General features: G+C 51.7%; 2 protein-coding genes across 3 annotated transcripts in view; one reads left to right on the top strand and one right to left on the bottom strand.

The window, feature by feature from the left end:
• Window positions 1-4738, top strand: part of NAT10 (N-acetyltransferase 10) — a gene marked incomplete at its 5' end in the record, with an annotated part of 36834 nt that extends 32096 nt beyond the window's left edge. For both annotated transcript variants that reach the window (XM_079707584.1, XM_079707583.1), the window contains 2 exons: window positions 282-365; window positions 4510-4738. In XM_079707584.1, coding sequence (XP_079563710.1) covers window positions 282-365; window positions 4510-4621 — 196 coding nt within the window. In that variant the 3' untranslated portion in view covers window positions 4622-4738. The remainder of the gene's footprint in view (window positions 1-281; window positions 366-4509) is intronic.
• Window positions 4739-12339: 7601 nt separating this feature from the next.
• ABTB2 (ankyrin repeat and BTB domain containing 2) overlaps window positions 12340-16175 on the bottom strand; it is a gene marked incomplete at both ends in the record, with an annotated part of 178305 nt that continues 174469 nt past the window's right edge. The window contains 3 exons of the mRNA XM_079707384.1: window positions 12340-12537; window positions 13879-13992; window positions 14681-14749. Coding sequence (XP_079563510.1) covers window positions 12340-12537; window positions 13879-13992; window positions 14681-14749 — 381 coding nt within the window. The remainder of the gene's footprint in view (window positions 12538-13878; window positions 13993-14680; window positions 14750-16175) is intronic.

Here is a 16175-nt window from a genome sequence, read left to right as displayed (position 1 = left end):
TGGGCAGTTGCTGAGAGTCAGGTAGGAGAAGTCGGGCAGCTGCCTTCTGTGCGGATCGACCCCTGCTGGCAGGCCTGACCGTGCTTGTTCCGGTGAAGTTCCTGTCCCCTGGAGCTCAGCTGCACGCCTGTCCCCTGCTGTCTGCCGTTCAAAGGCTGGTGCAGCTCGGCCTGGCTTTCGTGGTAGGACGTGTGTGATGAAAACGTTGTCACTCTCTTACTTTCTTTTAAGCGGGCTTCTCTTCTTTTGAGCAGGCTTTGATATTTCCTTTTATTTTTTAGATACATAATCCGTGGGGACGATGAAGAATGGAATGAAGTTTTGAACAAAGCCGGGCAGAATGCCTCAGTTGTCAGCCTGAAAAGGTGAGGGGCTAGCATACATCAGGCAGGGGAGGCATTCTGGCCTCTCTGCTTCGCTGGTAACTTTCTCTAGGAAATAGGAGGTTGGAGCAAAAGCTTTGAGGAAAGTCACTATTCTTTCCTTTGAGGGATGCTATTTTTGTATCATAGCTCCCACTGATCAGGCAGGGCCATTGCTTAGGCCTGGATCTCTGCATCCCCCGTATTCTCAGACATGCCAGGGAGACAGGCTTGAGAACAACGGCCTTAGAGTTGCCGCTACCTGAGCACTTCCTGGGGGCTTTAATGCAGCATCCCCTTCATGCTCAAGACAGAGGTGGGCTTTTTTCGTACATCACTGCTTTATTTATTTATTTTTATTGAAGTATGATTGATTTATAATGTGTTAATTACTGCTGTACAGCAAAGTGACTCAGTTATACATATGTGTACATTCTTTTTCATATTCTTTCCTATTATGGTTTATCACAGGACCTTGTTGTTTATCCATTCTGTATATACCGGTTTGCATCTGCTAATCGCAAACTCCCAATCCGTTCCTCTCCCACCCCCCTCCCCCTTGGCAACCCCCAGTCTATTCTCTATCTCTGAGGTTCTGTTTCTGTTGTTTTGGGGTTTTTTTCAGGCTTATTAAGCTTGATCTCTCTAAACTCACCCTTGCACTATACCCCCTCAAACCTGGTTATTATTTTGCTTTTTTAATAGGGTTTTATGTGTGTTATACACATATATAGTTCAATTTGTGTATGTCGTTTTTGAAACCTTCCTTGATAAAACACACAGCTTCTTCGTTATTTGTGCTTTTTTAAATTGCTGTGACCCTGTCTTTTCCCCAGATTTGCTCTATTGATCTCTATTTTTTCCCCTTAATATTTATTTATTTATTTTGGCTGTGCTGGGTCTTAGTTGCGGCACGCGGGATCTTCCTTGCAGCATGCGGGATCTTTTAGTTGCGGCATGCGGACCTCTTAGTTGTGGCACGCAGGACTCTTAGTGCGGCACGCACGCTGGATCTAGTTCCCCGACCAGGGATTGAACCTGGGCCCCCTACATTGGGGGTGTGGAGCCTTACCCACGGGACCACCGGGAAGTCCCTGTTTCTGTTTCATAGATAGGTTCAATTTGTGTTATTTTTAGATTCCACACATAAGTGGTCTCATACAGTATTTGTCTTTCTGACTTACTTCACTTAGTATGATAAACTCTAGTTGCATCCATGTTGCTGCAAATGGCATTATTTCGTTCTTTTTTACAGCTGAGTAGTATCCGATTGTATATCTGTACCATATCTTCTTTATCCATTATTCCTCTGTTGATGGACATGTAGGTTGTTTCCATGTCTTGGCTATTGTGAATAGTGCTGCTGTGAACATAGGGGTGCATGTATCTTTTTGAATTATAGTTTTGTCCGGATATATGCCCAGGAGTGGGATTGCTGGATCATATGGTAATTCTATTTTTAGTTTTCTGAGGAACCTCCATACTGTTTTTCACAGTGGGTGCACCAACTTTACATTCCCACTAGCAGTGTAGGAAGGTTCCCTTTTCTCCACACCCTCTCCAGCATTTGTTATTTGTAGACTTTTTAATGATGGCCATTCTGACCAGCGTGAGATGGTACCTCACTGTAGTTTTGATTTGCATTTCTCTGATAATGAGCAATGATGAGCATCTTTTCATGTGCCTGTTGGCCATCTGTATGTCTTTGGAGAAATGTCTCTTCAGGTCTTCTACCCATTTTTCGATTGGGTGGTTTTTTTTGTTTTTAAGTTGTACGAGCTGTTCATATATTTTGGAAATTAAGCCCTTGTCTGTCGCATCATTTGCAGATATTTTCTCCCATTCTGTAGGTTGTCTTTTCATTTTGTTTATGGTTTCCTTTGCTGTGCAAAAGCTCGTAAGTTTGATTAGGTCCCATTTGTTATTTTTGTTTTTATTTCTTTCTATTGCCTTGGGAGCCTGACCTAAGAAAACATTGGTATGATTTATGTCAGAGAATGTTTTGCCTATGTTCTCTTCTAGGAGTTTTATGGGTATATCACTTCTTTAAAGATGAAGTAACTGAGGCTCTCAGGTGTTAAGTGACTTCCCAAGAAGCATATAGCTAGTAAGACGCAGAGCCAGAATCAGGACCAGGTTTGTCCACTGCAAAGCCCAGAGTTTTACCTGTTATACTCTCCTTCCTCTAAGCCAGTGGTCCTCAAAGTTTTGGATCTCAGAGTTCCTTTATATCATAAAAATTATTGAGGACCCCAAAGGGCTTTTGTGCATGTGGGTTTTATCTATCACTATTTCCCATTTTTTAGAGGCACAGTTGTAGAGAACAAATGTATGGACACCAAGGGGGGAAAGCGGGGGTTGGGGGGGAGGTGGTGGTGGTGGTAGGAGGAACTGGGAGATCGGGACTGACATGTATACACTAATATGTATGAAATACATAACGAATAAGAACCTGCTGTATAAAAAAAAATTAAATTAAAAAAATTTCCCATTTTAGAAATGAAAAACAGAAATTAAAAAATGTTTATTCATTCAGAATTAACAGTCATGGACTCGTTATGGGTTTTTTGTTTTTAAAAATACCTTTCTCATAAAAATTTTAGTGAGATGAGTGGCATTGTTTTGCATTTACATTTTTGCGAATCTTTTAAATATCTGGCATACTAGAAAGCAGCTGGATTCTCCTGTCTGCTTCTGCATTCAATCTGTTGTGCTTTCACACATCTTGTAGCCTCTGGAAAACAAAACAATTGGGAGAGAATGAAAGTGGAAGAGGCAAATAATGTATTAGGATTATTACGAAAATAGTTTTGACTTTGGGGCCCACCAGGAGGGGTCTTGGGGGACTCCAGGACTCCCTGGACTACTCTTCGAAAACCTTCGCCCTCAGCTGCTTCTCTGCAGAGCGGTGTGTTTGTAGATGACAGTGGTTCCGTGGGGCGGCACTTTCACTGGAGTTTCCCTTGGGAAGACAGTGAGGCCTCCCCTGCCCTGGGCCTCTGGAGATGAGGCTTCCACAGCTGGTTTGGGGGTTTGTGGGTTTGTGGGAGGGTGAGTTCTTGGCATTGCCATAAACAGGGTCCCCTGAAGAGTTTATTTGGAAAGAGGAAATCTTGTGACTCTAGGAACCATAGTTCCCAGAAATCAGATATTCTCTTCTCCTGTCTCCATAAATCACTGTGCTACCTGGAAGATTCCAGCATCGGTGCTAGCCTCATTTTCCTGATGGTCTCTGATGTGGCATGAAAGCCCGCTGTCAGTGTGTCCTAATTTCTGGTTTGGACAATATGGCAGATGCAGCCCAGGGCCCGCGATAGCTGCGTATTGAGTGTGGTGGCTTTGAACAAGGCCGGCTCTGGGCCTGGTGTGGAGACGGCCTGGTTCTGTAAAAATACTGATAACTGTCATTCCGAATTCTTTGAGGCCTTCTGTTTTCTGAGCAGTCACTTCATTGAGGTGTTGTTAGGTCTCAGGACAGAATTGCTCACCCTCCCCTTATAGGGAGGTGTTTGTTTCCAGGGCAAAATGACACTGGAGAGAATCTTTAACCTATAAGGGGAAAGGAAGGTGGCCATTTGCCGAGCTATTCTCACGTTAATCTACCTGTGAGGAACCTACTGGCCAGCTGAAATGTGTACCCGAGTTACTATTCCTTTGAGTTTTCTTCTCATTTAGGAAAAATAAAATAACACATCAAAAAGTATTGTATGGTTTTCCTGGGAGTTTCATGCTGTGTATTATGGACTATCTTCGTCATTGGGATAATATGTCTGGTTTCCAGGGTAATCCTTAGTGGTAAGTGGTGGGAAGGAATTTTCCTTGTAACGCCTTAGATTTTTCTTAAAGTCTTGGGAGGGGGGAACGTACAGATTTCAGGAGTTAAGGCGTAGATTTGTTCCTCCACAGACTGAGAGCTTGGTCAGGGCAGGAGCTGGGCTGGTATGGTGTACCCCCAGACCCCAGCACAATGCCCTGTAGGCCTGCGGAGGACATTGCTGTGTGACTGCACGTTCTTACATCACATTTCAGATGGCGGAAACCCTTTTTCAGATAAAGCAAAGCAAGCTTAAAGCAAAGCAGTCTGAAAGGTTACAGATCCAGGCATGCTTCATTCTTTCTCTTTCTATTCCTGTTTTTTCTTCTCCAGTGACAAGAAAAGGAAGTTGGAAGCCAAACAAGAACCCAAACAGAACAAAAAGTTCAAGAAAAACAGAGATGTCAAGAACAAAAAAGATGCAAAACTGAAGTGGAAGAAATAGTGGAGAGTAACTTGGGTGTCGGTGGCTGACTCGTAAGGAGATACCCTGACTTTCTGAACTGTCTCTGGCTGGACTGAGTGGCAGCTGACTAGACTATTAAAAGCAGTCACTTCTGAATGGGTCAGCTTAGAACTCGATGGTTGGCAAACCTCTGGCACCGTCTCTCCTCCCCACCGTCCAGGCCTGTCTTTCCCATTCGTTCATATTTTGCTTTGGGCCCAGGTTTTTCGGTTCCTTCTCGCACGTGTAGAAGCCACGCTGGCTGTTGTTCCTTCTCAGGCGTCAAGTACACAGTCTTCTGGGGATGTTCAGGAGGCTGCTGGGGGAGCACCAGGGCCCCTTGTTATGAACTTGTCCAAACTCCCTGGGGCCTGGAGCCGCAGAGGCTCTAGTCCAGCCAGGACTGGTGTCCTGGGACCCACACTGCCGTGTGCCATTCCTCTCCTGGCCCTGCCAGTGGCCCAGAAAAGCCTGAGTTCTTAGGATAGGAAGGATATGACATCTGAGTCCCCAATACCTGTTATTCCATCCATTTGGGAAAAAATGTTGGCAAAGACCCTTTTGCTAGCAGGGTTTGAGGGGGTTAGAGAATCTATTTTTAATAAATTACATCCTAGAGAGATCAGCTGCCTGTGTGCTCGTCAACTGAATGTAGGTGGAAGTTGCACTTTGCTCATTTCTTTTGGTGGATCCTGGCTGCTGGTACACTTGGGAGGGTGCTGGCATCAAGGCGGAGGGTGGGCAGCGTGGCCAGGGCTTACTGGCCCAGGAGCCCATGGGAGAAGTGGCCGTGCTGACCGGTGCTCACTGTGGTGGTTCCGAGGGACTTGGGATGGCACCTGGAAGCCAGCAGCTGGGCCTCTTCTGCCAAGCCCCCGTCAGGTCGTTTGGTCTCCACAGAGATTATGTGGTGGCTTCGTGTGTGTTTTGGAATGTTTGATGGTGTCTGCTTTCCAGTCCCGAATCTGATACCATTGTTATTGAAACCTTGACCCTGCATCCCCAACCTGGGATCGAACCAGGGGCCCCTGCAGTGGAAGCGTAGAGTCCTAGGCACTGGACGGCCAGGGAATTTCCCCTCTCCTGGTTCTATAGGATTGTTCCTCCTCCACGTCACCAGGTGCAAGGAGAGCTCAGAGTGGAAGTCAGTTGTGTCGTGCTCTGGTTCTGATCTGCCTTTCTCTCCACCTCCGCATGTGGGTTAATGGCGATCCTTCAGAGCTCGCTGACCGTGTCGGATTTCAGCTTCTGTATTTTTCCTTATTTTTTGAAAATTCATGTGGTGGCCTTGGTTACTGATCTTCCTTTGTTTTTCATAGACTTTAAAAGGACTGGTCCTCAGTGAGTCCAAATAGATCCTTTCCTCAGCCCTGATAGGTAATCTTGTTCCTAGAAGTCTAGTGTGTGGACAGGGAAGAAAAGGGAGCTTCTGGACCAAAGAGGATTAAACGTGCAACTCCCAGGACAGATGGCCACGGGGAGACAAGCAGATTCTGACTGTGTACCTGGGACCGCCGCGCCTTGTCCCCGTAGGTGTAGGGCCTTTTGTCTCCTGGAGCTGCAGACCCCCTGTTAAGTCTGAAGGAAAGTTTAATGAGATGAAAAAAATTTTTGATCCATTTTTCTCAGGTGAGTGCCTGAGCCTGCCTTTCAAAGAGGATTTTCTTAAGGAGAGTGGCTAAAAAGCAAAGTCACAGCCCCAAATGGTCTGAGCCGAATGGCATCTTAAAGCTCTCTAGCCACATCGTCCCACGGGTGCAGGACCCAGATCGGCCGAGCCCTTGCTCGGCCCCTCTAGCCCCAACGCCCGCCCTCTGATCTGCTCCAGGGAGCCTTCCTGGCCTTGACACTGGCTCTGCCTGGCCCTTGCTGTGACCTGGGGCACACCTCGTAACCCAGGTCCACATCTTTGTAAACCGCAGGTGGTAATGACAGCACCTCCCTCACGGGGCCGGCCTGAGGGCTGAGAACGGTGCCTGGCGTGCAGCAGGCACTCACCAAGCCTCTCTGGGTTCTGTGGCATGCGCCAGTGTAACCCGGGGAGCTGCTCCGTTACCCACGAGCGCTAAGATGGACTGAATGAGGCCTGGCTGGCTTTGTTCTAAACCACAGCCTGTGCTAGAAGAGGCCCACCAGGGCAGCTAGGAGCGTGCGCTTTGTAGTCAGAGCAGTCCAGCTCTGTGTTCTCTGACGAGCCTCTTGACTGACAGCCTTTCCCTTTGTGCATGAAAGGGAAGTGAGCATTTCGCCTACTATGTACAGCCTTGGCCTTTTTATTTGCAAAGCGTGTGTTCCTAAACAGGTCTCTGCACTTGGTGTTGTGATCTTGGGTTCTCCTCCAAACCTGAAAAGGCACGCCTCCCCCAGACCTCACCATCTGGCCTCCAGACAGAGTGACATCTGTAAAGCTCGCTGTCTCAGGAAATCTCACTTGCAAAATGAATTCAGATAGGCGGCCTATGAATGCAGTCACCAGCCTGGGGAAGGGGCTGCAGAAGCCGGAACAAAGAATAGTCCTCAATGGTCTCCACCCCTCCCACCCCGCCCGCCCGCCCGAGCTGGGAGGGGGCCAGTACTGGCCGGCTTCAGCGCTTCCAGTGCTCATCTGTCCCCCACATCCCGGAGGACTCCGGGGTGACCAGGACACAAAGGGGGCTGCTGAGGCTGGGGGAGGGGAGGAAATCAGTGACCGTCACCTTGGACAAATGTAGACTCATTATCAGAGGCCATTACACTAGCAGCGGGTCCGAAGGCCTGGAGGGGGCGGGGTTGGCATCCCCAGGGCCTGAATAGGCAGTTCAGACTCCAGGCGGCTGCCCTCCACTCTGTAAACAACTGGTGAAAGTTGAAAGGTGGTGTGGATTCTGCAGAAGGGTGGGGCGGCAGGAAAGGGAGATGCTGAAGCTTTTCTTGCGTTGCTTGCAGTGGTTCTCCTGAGGAGAAAGCTGTGATAATCTGGCATCTGGATGCTATCGGGCAACCAACCAGCAGGAGCAGAAAGGAAAGGGAAGTATGGGGAGGAGGAAAGCAGGGGCCAGACGCTGCTGAGGAGGGCAGGCTCGGGGTCGGCCTTGGTGGCCCGGGCTGGACTTGGGCTCCCCCTGCTCTGGATGGCTTTCCTGTGGAGATGCCGGCTGAGTTAGCCCAGCTTCTCACTGCCTGCAGGGCAGCTAGAGTGGAACCAAGTCCCCCTTGCTTTTCAGGGACTCCTGCTAAGGAGAAGTTCACCGTCTTCTTCCCGGCCTGCCTTTGGCTGCCGACAGCCTGGAGCAGGCAGCGGACGAGAGGTGCCCCCATGCTCTGGAGCAGTGTCCCGACGAGGAGGCCCGGCCGCCGGGGCAAGTGAGGTGACCAGACACACCCCCATTTCCGTTCTAGTCCTCCTGGCCCCTTGGAGAATGTCCGATTTTTTTCTAATTATTTAAGTGCTTGCTTTAGAGCGTGTTTCTGCTACACGCAGGCTCAAAAGCGTCCCACCCCTCCCTTATCTCACCTTCCCTTCAACCGTCTGCCCCCCAAAAAGAGAAAATATGGCTGAGCTCCCGTCTGGAGCCAGGTGCTGACTAGATCTTGTGTCTTAGGCTGCGTGCTTGACTGAGGCACGTCCTGCAGGGCTGGGGGACTTGTGGGGAGGGTGGACATGGACCTCCGCGGGGGATCCCCTGCAGGTGGCGAGTGCTGGGGACGGACCACACCCCAAGCTCCCTTGGGCCTTCGGACCAGGAGGATGGTGCCGAGGGGCGCGCCTCCTCCCCAAGGCCCCCAGAGGGCGCCATGGTCCGTGCTGAGCCCTCTCCCCACGGAGGCCAGGGCCCCAGGCCGCCCTGCCTGGGCTCCACCAAGCAAAGCCCACAGCAGGCCTTTCCTGGGACTGACCACGTGCGGTCTTCACGTTGTCCCCCAGCTCCGGAGTCCTGGCCTGTCGGTCACCAAACCACGGCCACTCCAGTCAGTGTTCCCAGCGGCCTTAGGAATTTCTCTGCCTGCTTCAGGCAGGAAACATTTTTCAAAGCCTTTATTTCTGCCTGGACTTCGCACCTAAGACAAACTACAGCTGACCCCAGAAAACCCTTGGGCCTGAGTCACCGGCTTCCGGTCCTCCCTGCATTAACAGGTGACACAGCCAGCTTGGGCTCAGCAGGGTCTGAAGGCAGCAGCCACCAAAGGGCGGGGGTCCCTCCTCAGGCCCCCCTCTTACTGTGCTGGGCCACACAGATTTTGACTGTATGAGGGAGGGTTTGCAAACAACTATCCCAGCAGCCCCCTGCATCAGGGGTGTGGGGAACCTGGCCTCGGGGCAGATCAGCAAAGCCCCTGGCGGCTGTCTTTCTAAACACTTTTAAGTATAGTTGATTTACAATGTTAATTTCTGCTCTACAGCAAAGTGATTGTTATATATATATATATATATATATATATATATATATATATATATATATATATATATATATATCTCCTTTTTTGTATTTTCCATTATGGTTTATCGTAGGATATTGAATCTAGTTCCTGTGCTACACAGTAGGACCTAGTTGTTGATGCCTTCTGTATAGAATGCTTTGTGTCTGCTAATCCCAAACTCCCAGTTTACCCCTCCCCCACTGCCCTCCCCCTTGGCAGCCACAGGTCTGTGCTCTGAGTCTGTTTCTGTTTCATAGATACGCTCATTTGTGTCGTATTTTAGATTCCACATATAAGTGATATCATATGGTATTTGTCCTTCTGTGTCTGACTTCACTTAGTATGATAATCTCTAGGTCCATCTGTGTTGCTGAGTTCTTTTTCACAGCTGAGTAATATTCCATTGCGTGTATGTTCCACATGTTCTTTATCCATCTGTCCATGGACATTTAGGTTGTTTCCATGTCTTGGCTATTGTACATAGTGCTGCTGTGAACATAGGGGTGCATGTATCTTTTTGAATTATAGTTTTGTTTGGATATATACCCAGGAATGGGATTGCTGGGTCATATGGCAACTCTATTTTTAACTTTTGAGGAACCTCCATACTGTTCTCCATAGTGACTGTACCAATTTACATTCCCACCAACAGTGTAGGAGGGTTCCCTTTTCTCCACACCCTCTGCAGCATTTATTTTTTGTAGACTTTTGGATGATGGCCATTCTGACGGGGTGAGGTGGTACCTCATTGTAGTTTTGATTTGCATTTCTCTAATTATTGGCATCTTTTCATGTGCCTATTGGCCATTTGTATGTCTTTGGAGAAATGTCTCTTTATGTCTTCTGCCCATTTTTCGATTGGGTTGTTTGTTTTTTTGATATTGAGCTGTATGAGCTGTTCGTATATTTTGGAAATTAAGCCCTTGTTGGTCACATCATTTGTGAATATTTTCTCCCAGTCTGTAGGTTGTTTGTTTCATCGATGATTTCCTTTGCTTTGCAAAAGCTTGTTAAGTTTGATTAGGTCCCATTTGTTTATTTTTGCTTTTATTTCTGTTGCCTTGGGAGACAGACCTAAGAAAACATTGGTATGATTTATGTCAGAGAATGTTTTGCCCATGTTCTCTTTTAAGAGTTGTATGGTGTCATGTTTTATATTTAAGTAAGTCTTTAAGCCGTTTTGAGTTTATTTTTGGGTATGGTGTGAGAGTGTGTTCTAACTTCATTGATTTGCATGCGGCTGTCCAGCTTTCCCAACACCACTTGCTGAAGAGATTGTCTTTTTTCCACTGTATATTCTTGCCTCCTTTGTTGAAGATTAATTGACCATAGGTGAGTAGGTTTATTTCTGGGCTGTCTGTTCTGTTCCACTGATCCATATGTCTGTTTCTGTGCCAATACCATGTTGTTTTAATTACTGTAGCTTTGTAGTATTGTCTGAAGTCTGGGAGGGTTAGGCCTCCTGCTTTCTTTTTCCTCAGGATTGCTTTGGCAATTTTGGGTCTTTTGTGGTTCCATATGAACTTTAGGATTATTTGTTCCAGTTCTGTGAAAAATCTGACAGCTTATTCCTGGCATTGTGTTCCCGTCCTTCCAGTCCAGCTCAGTGGCACGTAAGTGCTTAACGAATGGGAACACACATTTGACAGAACAGGAAAACTAAGGCCCAGTGAGGGCTGGACCCAGGCTCAGGTACTAAGTGGGGTAGGGCAGGGTTTGGCAGGTGGCCACAGCACAGCTTCCAGCAGGGGTTCTTTCCCTCTGAGACATGGGTGCCCCAAGTAACCAGGGAATCAGCTCTGGGTTCTCTTCCTGGTCCTAAATGGGCTCCTCCCCAGCTCAGAACTTTGGGTAACCCTCTAGCAGGAGCCATGAGGCCAAGGTCATTGTTAACAAGTGTTTATTGTTAATAAAACCATAGTACATTTACAATAAGTGACAACATTAATGTATAGTTACAGTATCGTACAATATTACAGCAATAAAATAACGCCTATTCCTTTGTACATCCAGCTCAAGCAGCTAGTTGAAAATATTTTCCAGGGTTGCAAGCCCCCAGGGGTTTTTCAAGGTGACCGAAGTGACACCTCCTAAAGTGCCTGGGGCTTCTGGTGAATAAATAGTTTCTAAGGTACGGCCAGACAGCTGAAGGTGACATCCAGCACAAGCTGTCCAGAAGGTGCCCCCAGTGTCTGGCCCATAAATACGACAAGGGTCTAGGCCCAACGATGTGTGTCCACCCCAGGAGAGCCTGGAGCCTGCAGAATGTCAGGGGCAGGTAGCGGGGAAGAAGTAGAAGGGCCTCCTCCCAGTCCTTCCCTTCCACCCATGCCCCGTCCTTTAAATCCCCAAGACCCACAGTTCCCAGTGGGAAGTGTGGGCCCTGCTCTCCAATCCAAATTAAAGGACTTTTTCACTGGAGAAACTGGACCAGGGGGGCCGTTTAGGGCTCTGCCTCCGGAGCCCACAGAGGCAGCCTAATTCTAGGCTTGGGATTTCAGCATCGACCCTGAAAACAGCAGCAACAAAAGCTGAGGCCACCAGGCTCCTCCATTGTACCCCATGCCACTCTTGGCTCAGACCAAAAGCTTTAAAGGCATTCAGGGGAACTAACTGCCTTCTACCACTCACTGAGCAGGATGGCGATTCCCCCCGCCCCGTCCCAAAGGAGGGCCTCTGTGAGGCCAGACACCAAGAGAATGGACTGAAAATGGACTCAAAGTGACCCTCTGTGCACGATCCCCAGCCCCCTGGAGGCCCACATCAAGTCTTTCAAAGGCACAGCCCTGAATAAGTTCAGGGTTTGGGCAGCCTTTCTGACGTGACACTGAGGGAAAATACCAAGTTTTGACTGAAATGGCCTGGGGCCCAAACAGAACATACATTCTGTACATTCATAAGGATGCCCACACCCCTGAAGAGCCCCAGTTAGGACAGTCTGAGCTGCCTGAGGCCCCGGGGGGAGGGCATGATCTGAAGCTGTGTTGAGCAGAGCTGAATCAGGATCACACGAGGGTGAGTGCATGGCGGCCCTCAAGGTGTGAGCGGTAGGTGTCGGGGAGGGGTTGGGGGAAGGGCTACCTTTTGGCCACACCTGCCCTTGGCCCATCACTGGTTGAGCCCGTGGTTAGCTCTGGGCCTGCTCAGGTCTGGCTCCAAGAGGGCCTGTAACCAGCCTCCACCCAGCAGGGCCCCAGTGTGTCCACAGGCCCTGGCTACGTGCTGGCCCAGGCACCCCGGGAAGCACTTGTTCCCGGCCCTTCTCACCCGCTAGGATGCCTGGTGACAGAGCCCGGCCCAGAGCCAACCATCCCCCAACCTCACACACGTGAGGTGACGTAGAGGGAGTGCACGCGCTCGGCCAGGGTGCACTGCAGGTCCTGCAGCGGGTCCAGGCCCTGCACTTTGCTGCTGCGGCCGTAGATGAGCTGCCGGAAGGAGTCCTGCTCGAGCAGGGCCTTCATGTGCTTGAGGAAGAAGCCCTCGCAGAACAGGGCCAGTTCGGGGGCGCTGTGGATCTGTGGGGCAGGGAGAGGGAGGGGGTGAGACCCACTGTGTCAGCACAGCCCTGCCTGAAACCTCCCCCTACCCTCACCTCCAAATAGTACCCATGGGCTAAGGCCCAGCTTCAAGCCTCAACCTGGGGGAGGCATGTCCTATCTCTTGGGGCGACTGGCCCCTTATCTGAATTCCTTCCATAAGCCTCTCCTTGGGGTTAGACTGATTGGGGTTCAAATCCCAGCTGTGCCACCAGGAACATCCCTGAAATCTTGTTCTTGGCCTAGGTCCCGCTGGTGACGGCCTGTTGAATGCCAGTCATCCCTATTGGATTGGCAGCTCCCTCACTAAGGGCAGGGACTGCCCACTGTGGGATGTCCAGCACAAGGCCCAGCACACGAGTGTTCACCTGGTAAACGCTCAGTAACTATTTTAGGTCAACAAATATGGAGTGCCTGCTCTGGGCCAGGCGCAGGCCTCGAGGCCCAGGTCTGTGATGCTGTCTCAGAGCTGATGTTCCAGTTCAGGAAGACAGGGAAGCCAAGGAAGCAACCAGGTCAGGAAGCCACAGACTGTGGTCAGTGCTGTGAGGACGTGAGTGGGTGAAGGAGCAGAGAGGTGTGTGACTCGGGGGAGGCCTGGGGAAATCAGCAGGGCTTGGGAAGAGCTTTACCAGAGGGGAGGGGACAGTGATCGCAGGAGTTCTGCGGTGGGAATGAGTTGAGAAAGAGTTGAGAAAGAGACGTGGGCCGCATGGCTGGGTGAAGGCAGAGGGGAGGCATCGGAAGGGGAGATGTGGACAGGGTCCTGGGGCCCTCGTAATGGGCGACAGATAAGGGCTGGAAAACCTTTGGAGGGTTTAAGTAGGGGAGTGACACGGTCTTTACACTTTTCCAAGGGTCTTGTGGATTGCAGGGTGAAAGCCAGGAAGTGTGGAGGCCAGGGCAGCAATTGTCCATGGGAGGGGACAATGGAGATGGAGGGAGGGGGAGGGACTGCTGATGTGTTTCGGGAGTGTTTCTAGATGTGGCAGAGGACCACAGCGTTTGCTGAGAGGAGGAAGACTAAAGAGGGCCATGCCGGGAAGAAGATCAAGTAGTGCCTGGGGAACTGATCTGACTCAGAGAGGCTCAGCTCCTTGGCCCAGGTCTCACAGCCTGGCGCGGCACGGCTGGGATGGGAACTGGGATCCACCCGGCTCACGGCTCAGCTCCCAAGCTGCGATGCTGCCCCACGGGGCGGCAGTGACGCCAGGCTACAGAGGGACTCACAGTGCCCTTCAAAGCTGCCTGGCCACCTGCATTTTCTAGCCAGGCCACAGTGGAGCAGAGTGTGTGTTGGGAGGCAGCCGGGGTCCTCACCTTGGCATACTTGTAGGTGTTCACGGCGCTCTCCACGCTCAGGGTCTGGGAGCACAGGATCTCGCAGTGCCGCTGCAGGGCGTCCAGCTGGAACAAGCTGGCAGCTGACAGCAGCTGGCAGGAGGCAAAGGAGGCCGTGGGTGTGCGTGGCCAGGTCTGTGGCCCAGGCATCACGGAACGGCTGCTTTGTGCTGTGTGCCCTGCTTCCTCCCGACCTCCAGGGCCCTCCCCCGCTGCCAGTCAAGTCTGCCGGCCTGGCTTTATTTCTACTCTAGGCTCTCTACGTATTGGCTGGGACACCTCGGGAGGCACCGGATGGGTGACAGACGCCGGTTGGGATTTCTGACGTCAGGAGGCCTTCAGCTATAAGCTGCCTGCTCATCTACGTGACCTTCTAGCCAGGTGCCCGGCCAGCAGCGGGTCCATTCTCTGAGCAGTGACCTGGTGAGGGGGAGGCCTCGCTGCCTCGTGATCCTCCTGGGCCTTCCGTCCTCAGGGGTGGCCCTTTCTAACCCCGAGGTGTGGCCCGGGGGGCCGGGCTCCGTGGGTGCACCATTTCCCACACTCTCTTGGAACGGCGCTTCCCGTCGCCAGAAGAGCAAGGACCAGCAGGGAACCAGGAGGTCCTTGCAGTGGCCACCTTCCTTCCCTCCTCATCTCTCCAAGTGCTGTGTTTCTGAGAGCAGGGTTGAGACCTGGAAGATGTTGCAGGCCAGGGACACAGGCATGGCGGGACTGGGGGCCAGGCTCATGGCCTCCCTGCTCCTCCCCCTGGGGCCGGGCAGGCCGGCCAGGTCCTCACCTCCAGGATGTCGCCCGTGGGGATGTCCATGGATTCTGTTCCCCCGTAGTACAGATACTGCATCATCATCTGTAGGGAGGAGAGGCCCCGTGTGAGCGCCAGATGGACCCACAGCACCACAGTCCTCACCCGGCACCCCCGGAGTGCCACTCCAGCCGCTGCCGGCCTCCTGGTGCCCCCTGACCTCTGTGTGCTGACGTCTGCACCTCCCCCGACTCTCGTCAGACATTTTTGTGTTTTCCCTGGAATGTGTGTGGCAAGCTTCCTTCCACAGAGTGGTTTCACTTCAATCCTCATGACAGACCTATGAGCCCAGGAGGGCAGATACTACTCACAGCTGGGGAAACTGAGGCCAGGGAGGGGGGCTGCCCTCCCTCCCCAGAACCCTTCCAGCTCACCACCAGGCACCATGCCGCTCGTTTCTCCTTTTACCGGAATTCTAAATCGGGCTGGGGGAGGGGGAGGTGGGGCTCTCAGGGAGCGACTGTCCGACGGGCCACCCTCGGGATCCCAACTCCTGACCTCCCTGTCGGCACTAGGCCTCCACGTGGAGGTGACAGCCAGATCCCGACTCCCTCCTGGAAAGTTAAGTTGCAGAGCTGGGACAGGGATCTGGTCCAGAGGTCACCTTGCTGACCAGCCCAGGACCTTCAGGATTCTTGGGGGCAGAGGGCCCTGGGACACCACATGAGGTGGCCTGTGGGGAGGGAGGCTACATTTAGTTACGCTGAGGTCTGAGTTACAAGCTCTGCCGTCACGCTGGAGACTGGGGAGTTTCCCAGTTGGAAAAAGAAAAATGATTCTCCCTGGTTGGCTGAAGAAGCGGCCCCAGCAAGGAGCTGGCAGGTGTGTAAGTAAACATGGCTCCAGCCAGCAGTCAGGCTCTGTTAGGACTGGCCCCCAGGCTGGAAGTGGCACCAGAGGGAAGAAGCCCAACCTGGGGGAGGGGGGGAGTGGGGAGGGCCCACCAGCCTCCTCCAGGCCCAAGGCCTGTCCAGGGGACATCAGTCTCCCCCCTCAGAGGGGCGGGGGCCCCCGAAGGCCTTCCCCAGCCCCTGCTGGAGCTCACATGGCGATCCTACAGTTACACATGTGTCCATGTGTCGCACGGCTCCAGGTGGTACCGGGCCCACGCCTGGCTTCCTCTGCCATCCCCATGCTGGGAGCTGAGTGGGTGTTGAGCACAGCACCAGCAGGACATCCCTGAACGCCCAGGGCTGGGAGTGGGGTAGGTCACATCTGCAGGGATTCTTTGCTAAGGGATGGCCTCAGGGCAGCCCCTAGGTGAGAAGAGGCCCAGGGACAGAGGCTCGGAGACAGGTGACAGCCTGCAGCTCCCCTTCCTGGCCTGGAAGGCAGCCTCCTGCTGCATTTGGTAGCTGGTTTTGGCCAGGCCCAGCCATCTGTGGCACGTGCATCTCCCTGAGGTCACTTGAATGCATACGAGTCCACAGAAGTCAGAGCAGAACTGCCCTTTTGGAGGCTGGCTGAGGGA

Source organism: Hyperoodon ampullatus (assembly GCF_949752795.1).
Source record: "Hyperoodon ampullatus genome assembly, chromosome: 7".
NCBI classification, from domain to species: domain Eukaryota; kingdom Metazoa; phylum Chordata; class Mammalia; order Artiodactyla; family Ziphiidae; genus Hyperoodon; species Hyperoodon ampullatus.
This window is presented reverse-complemented; position numbering and strand designations above follow the sequence as displayed.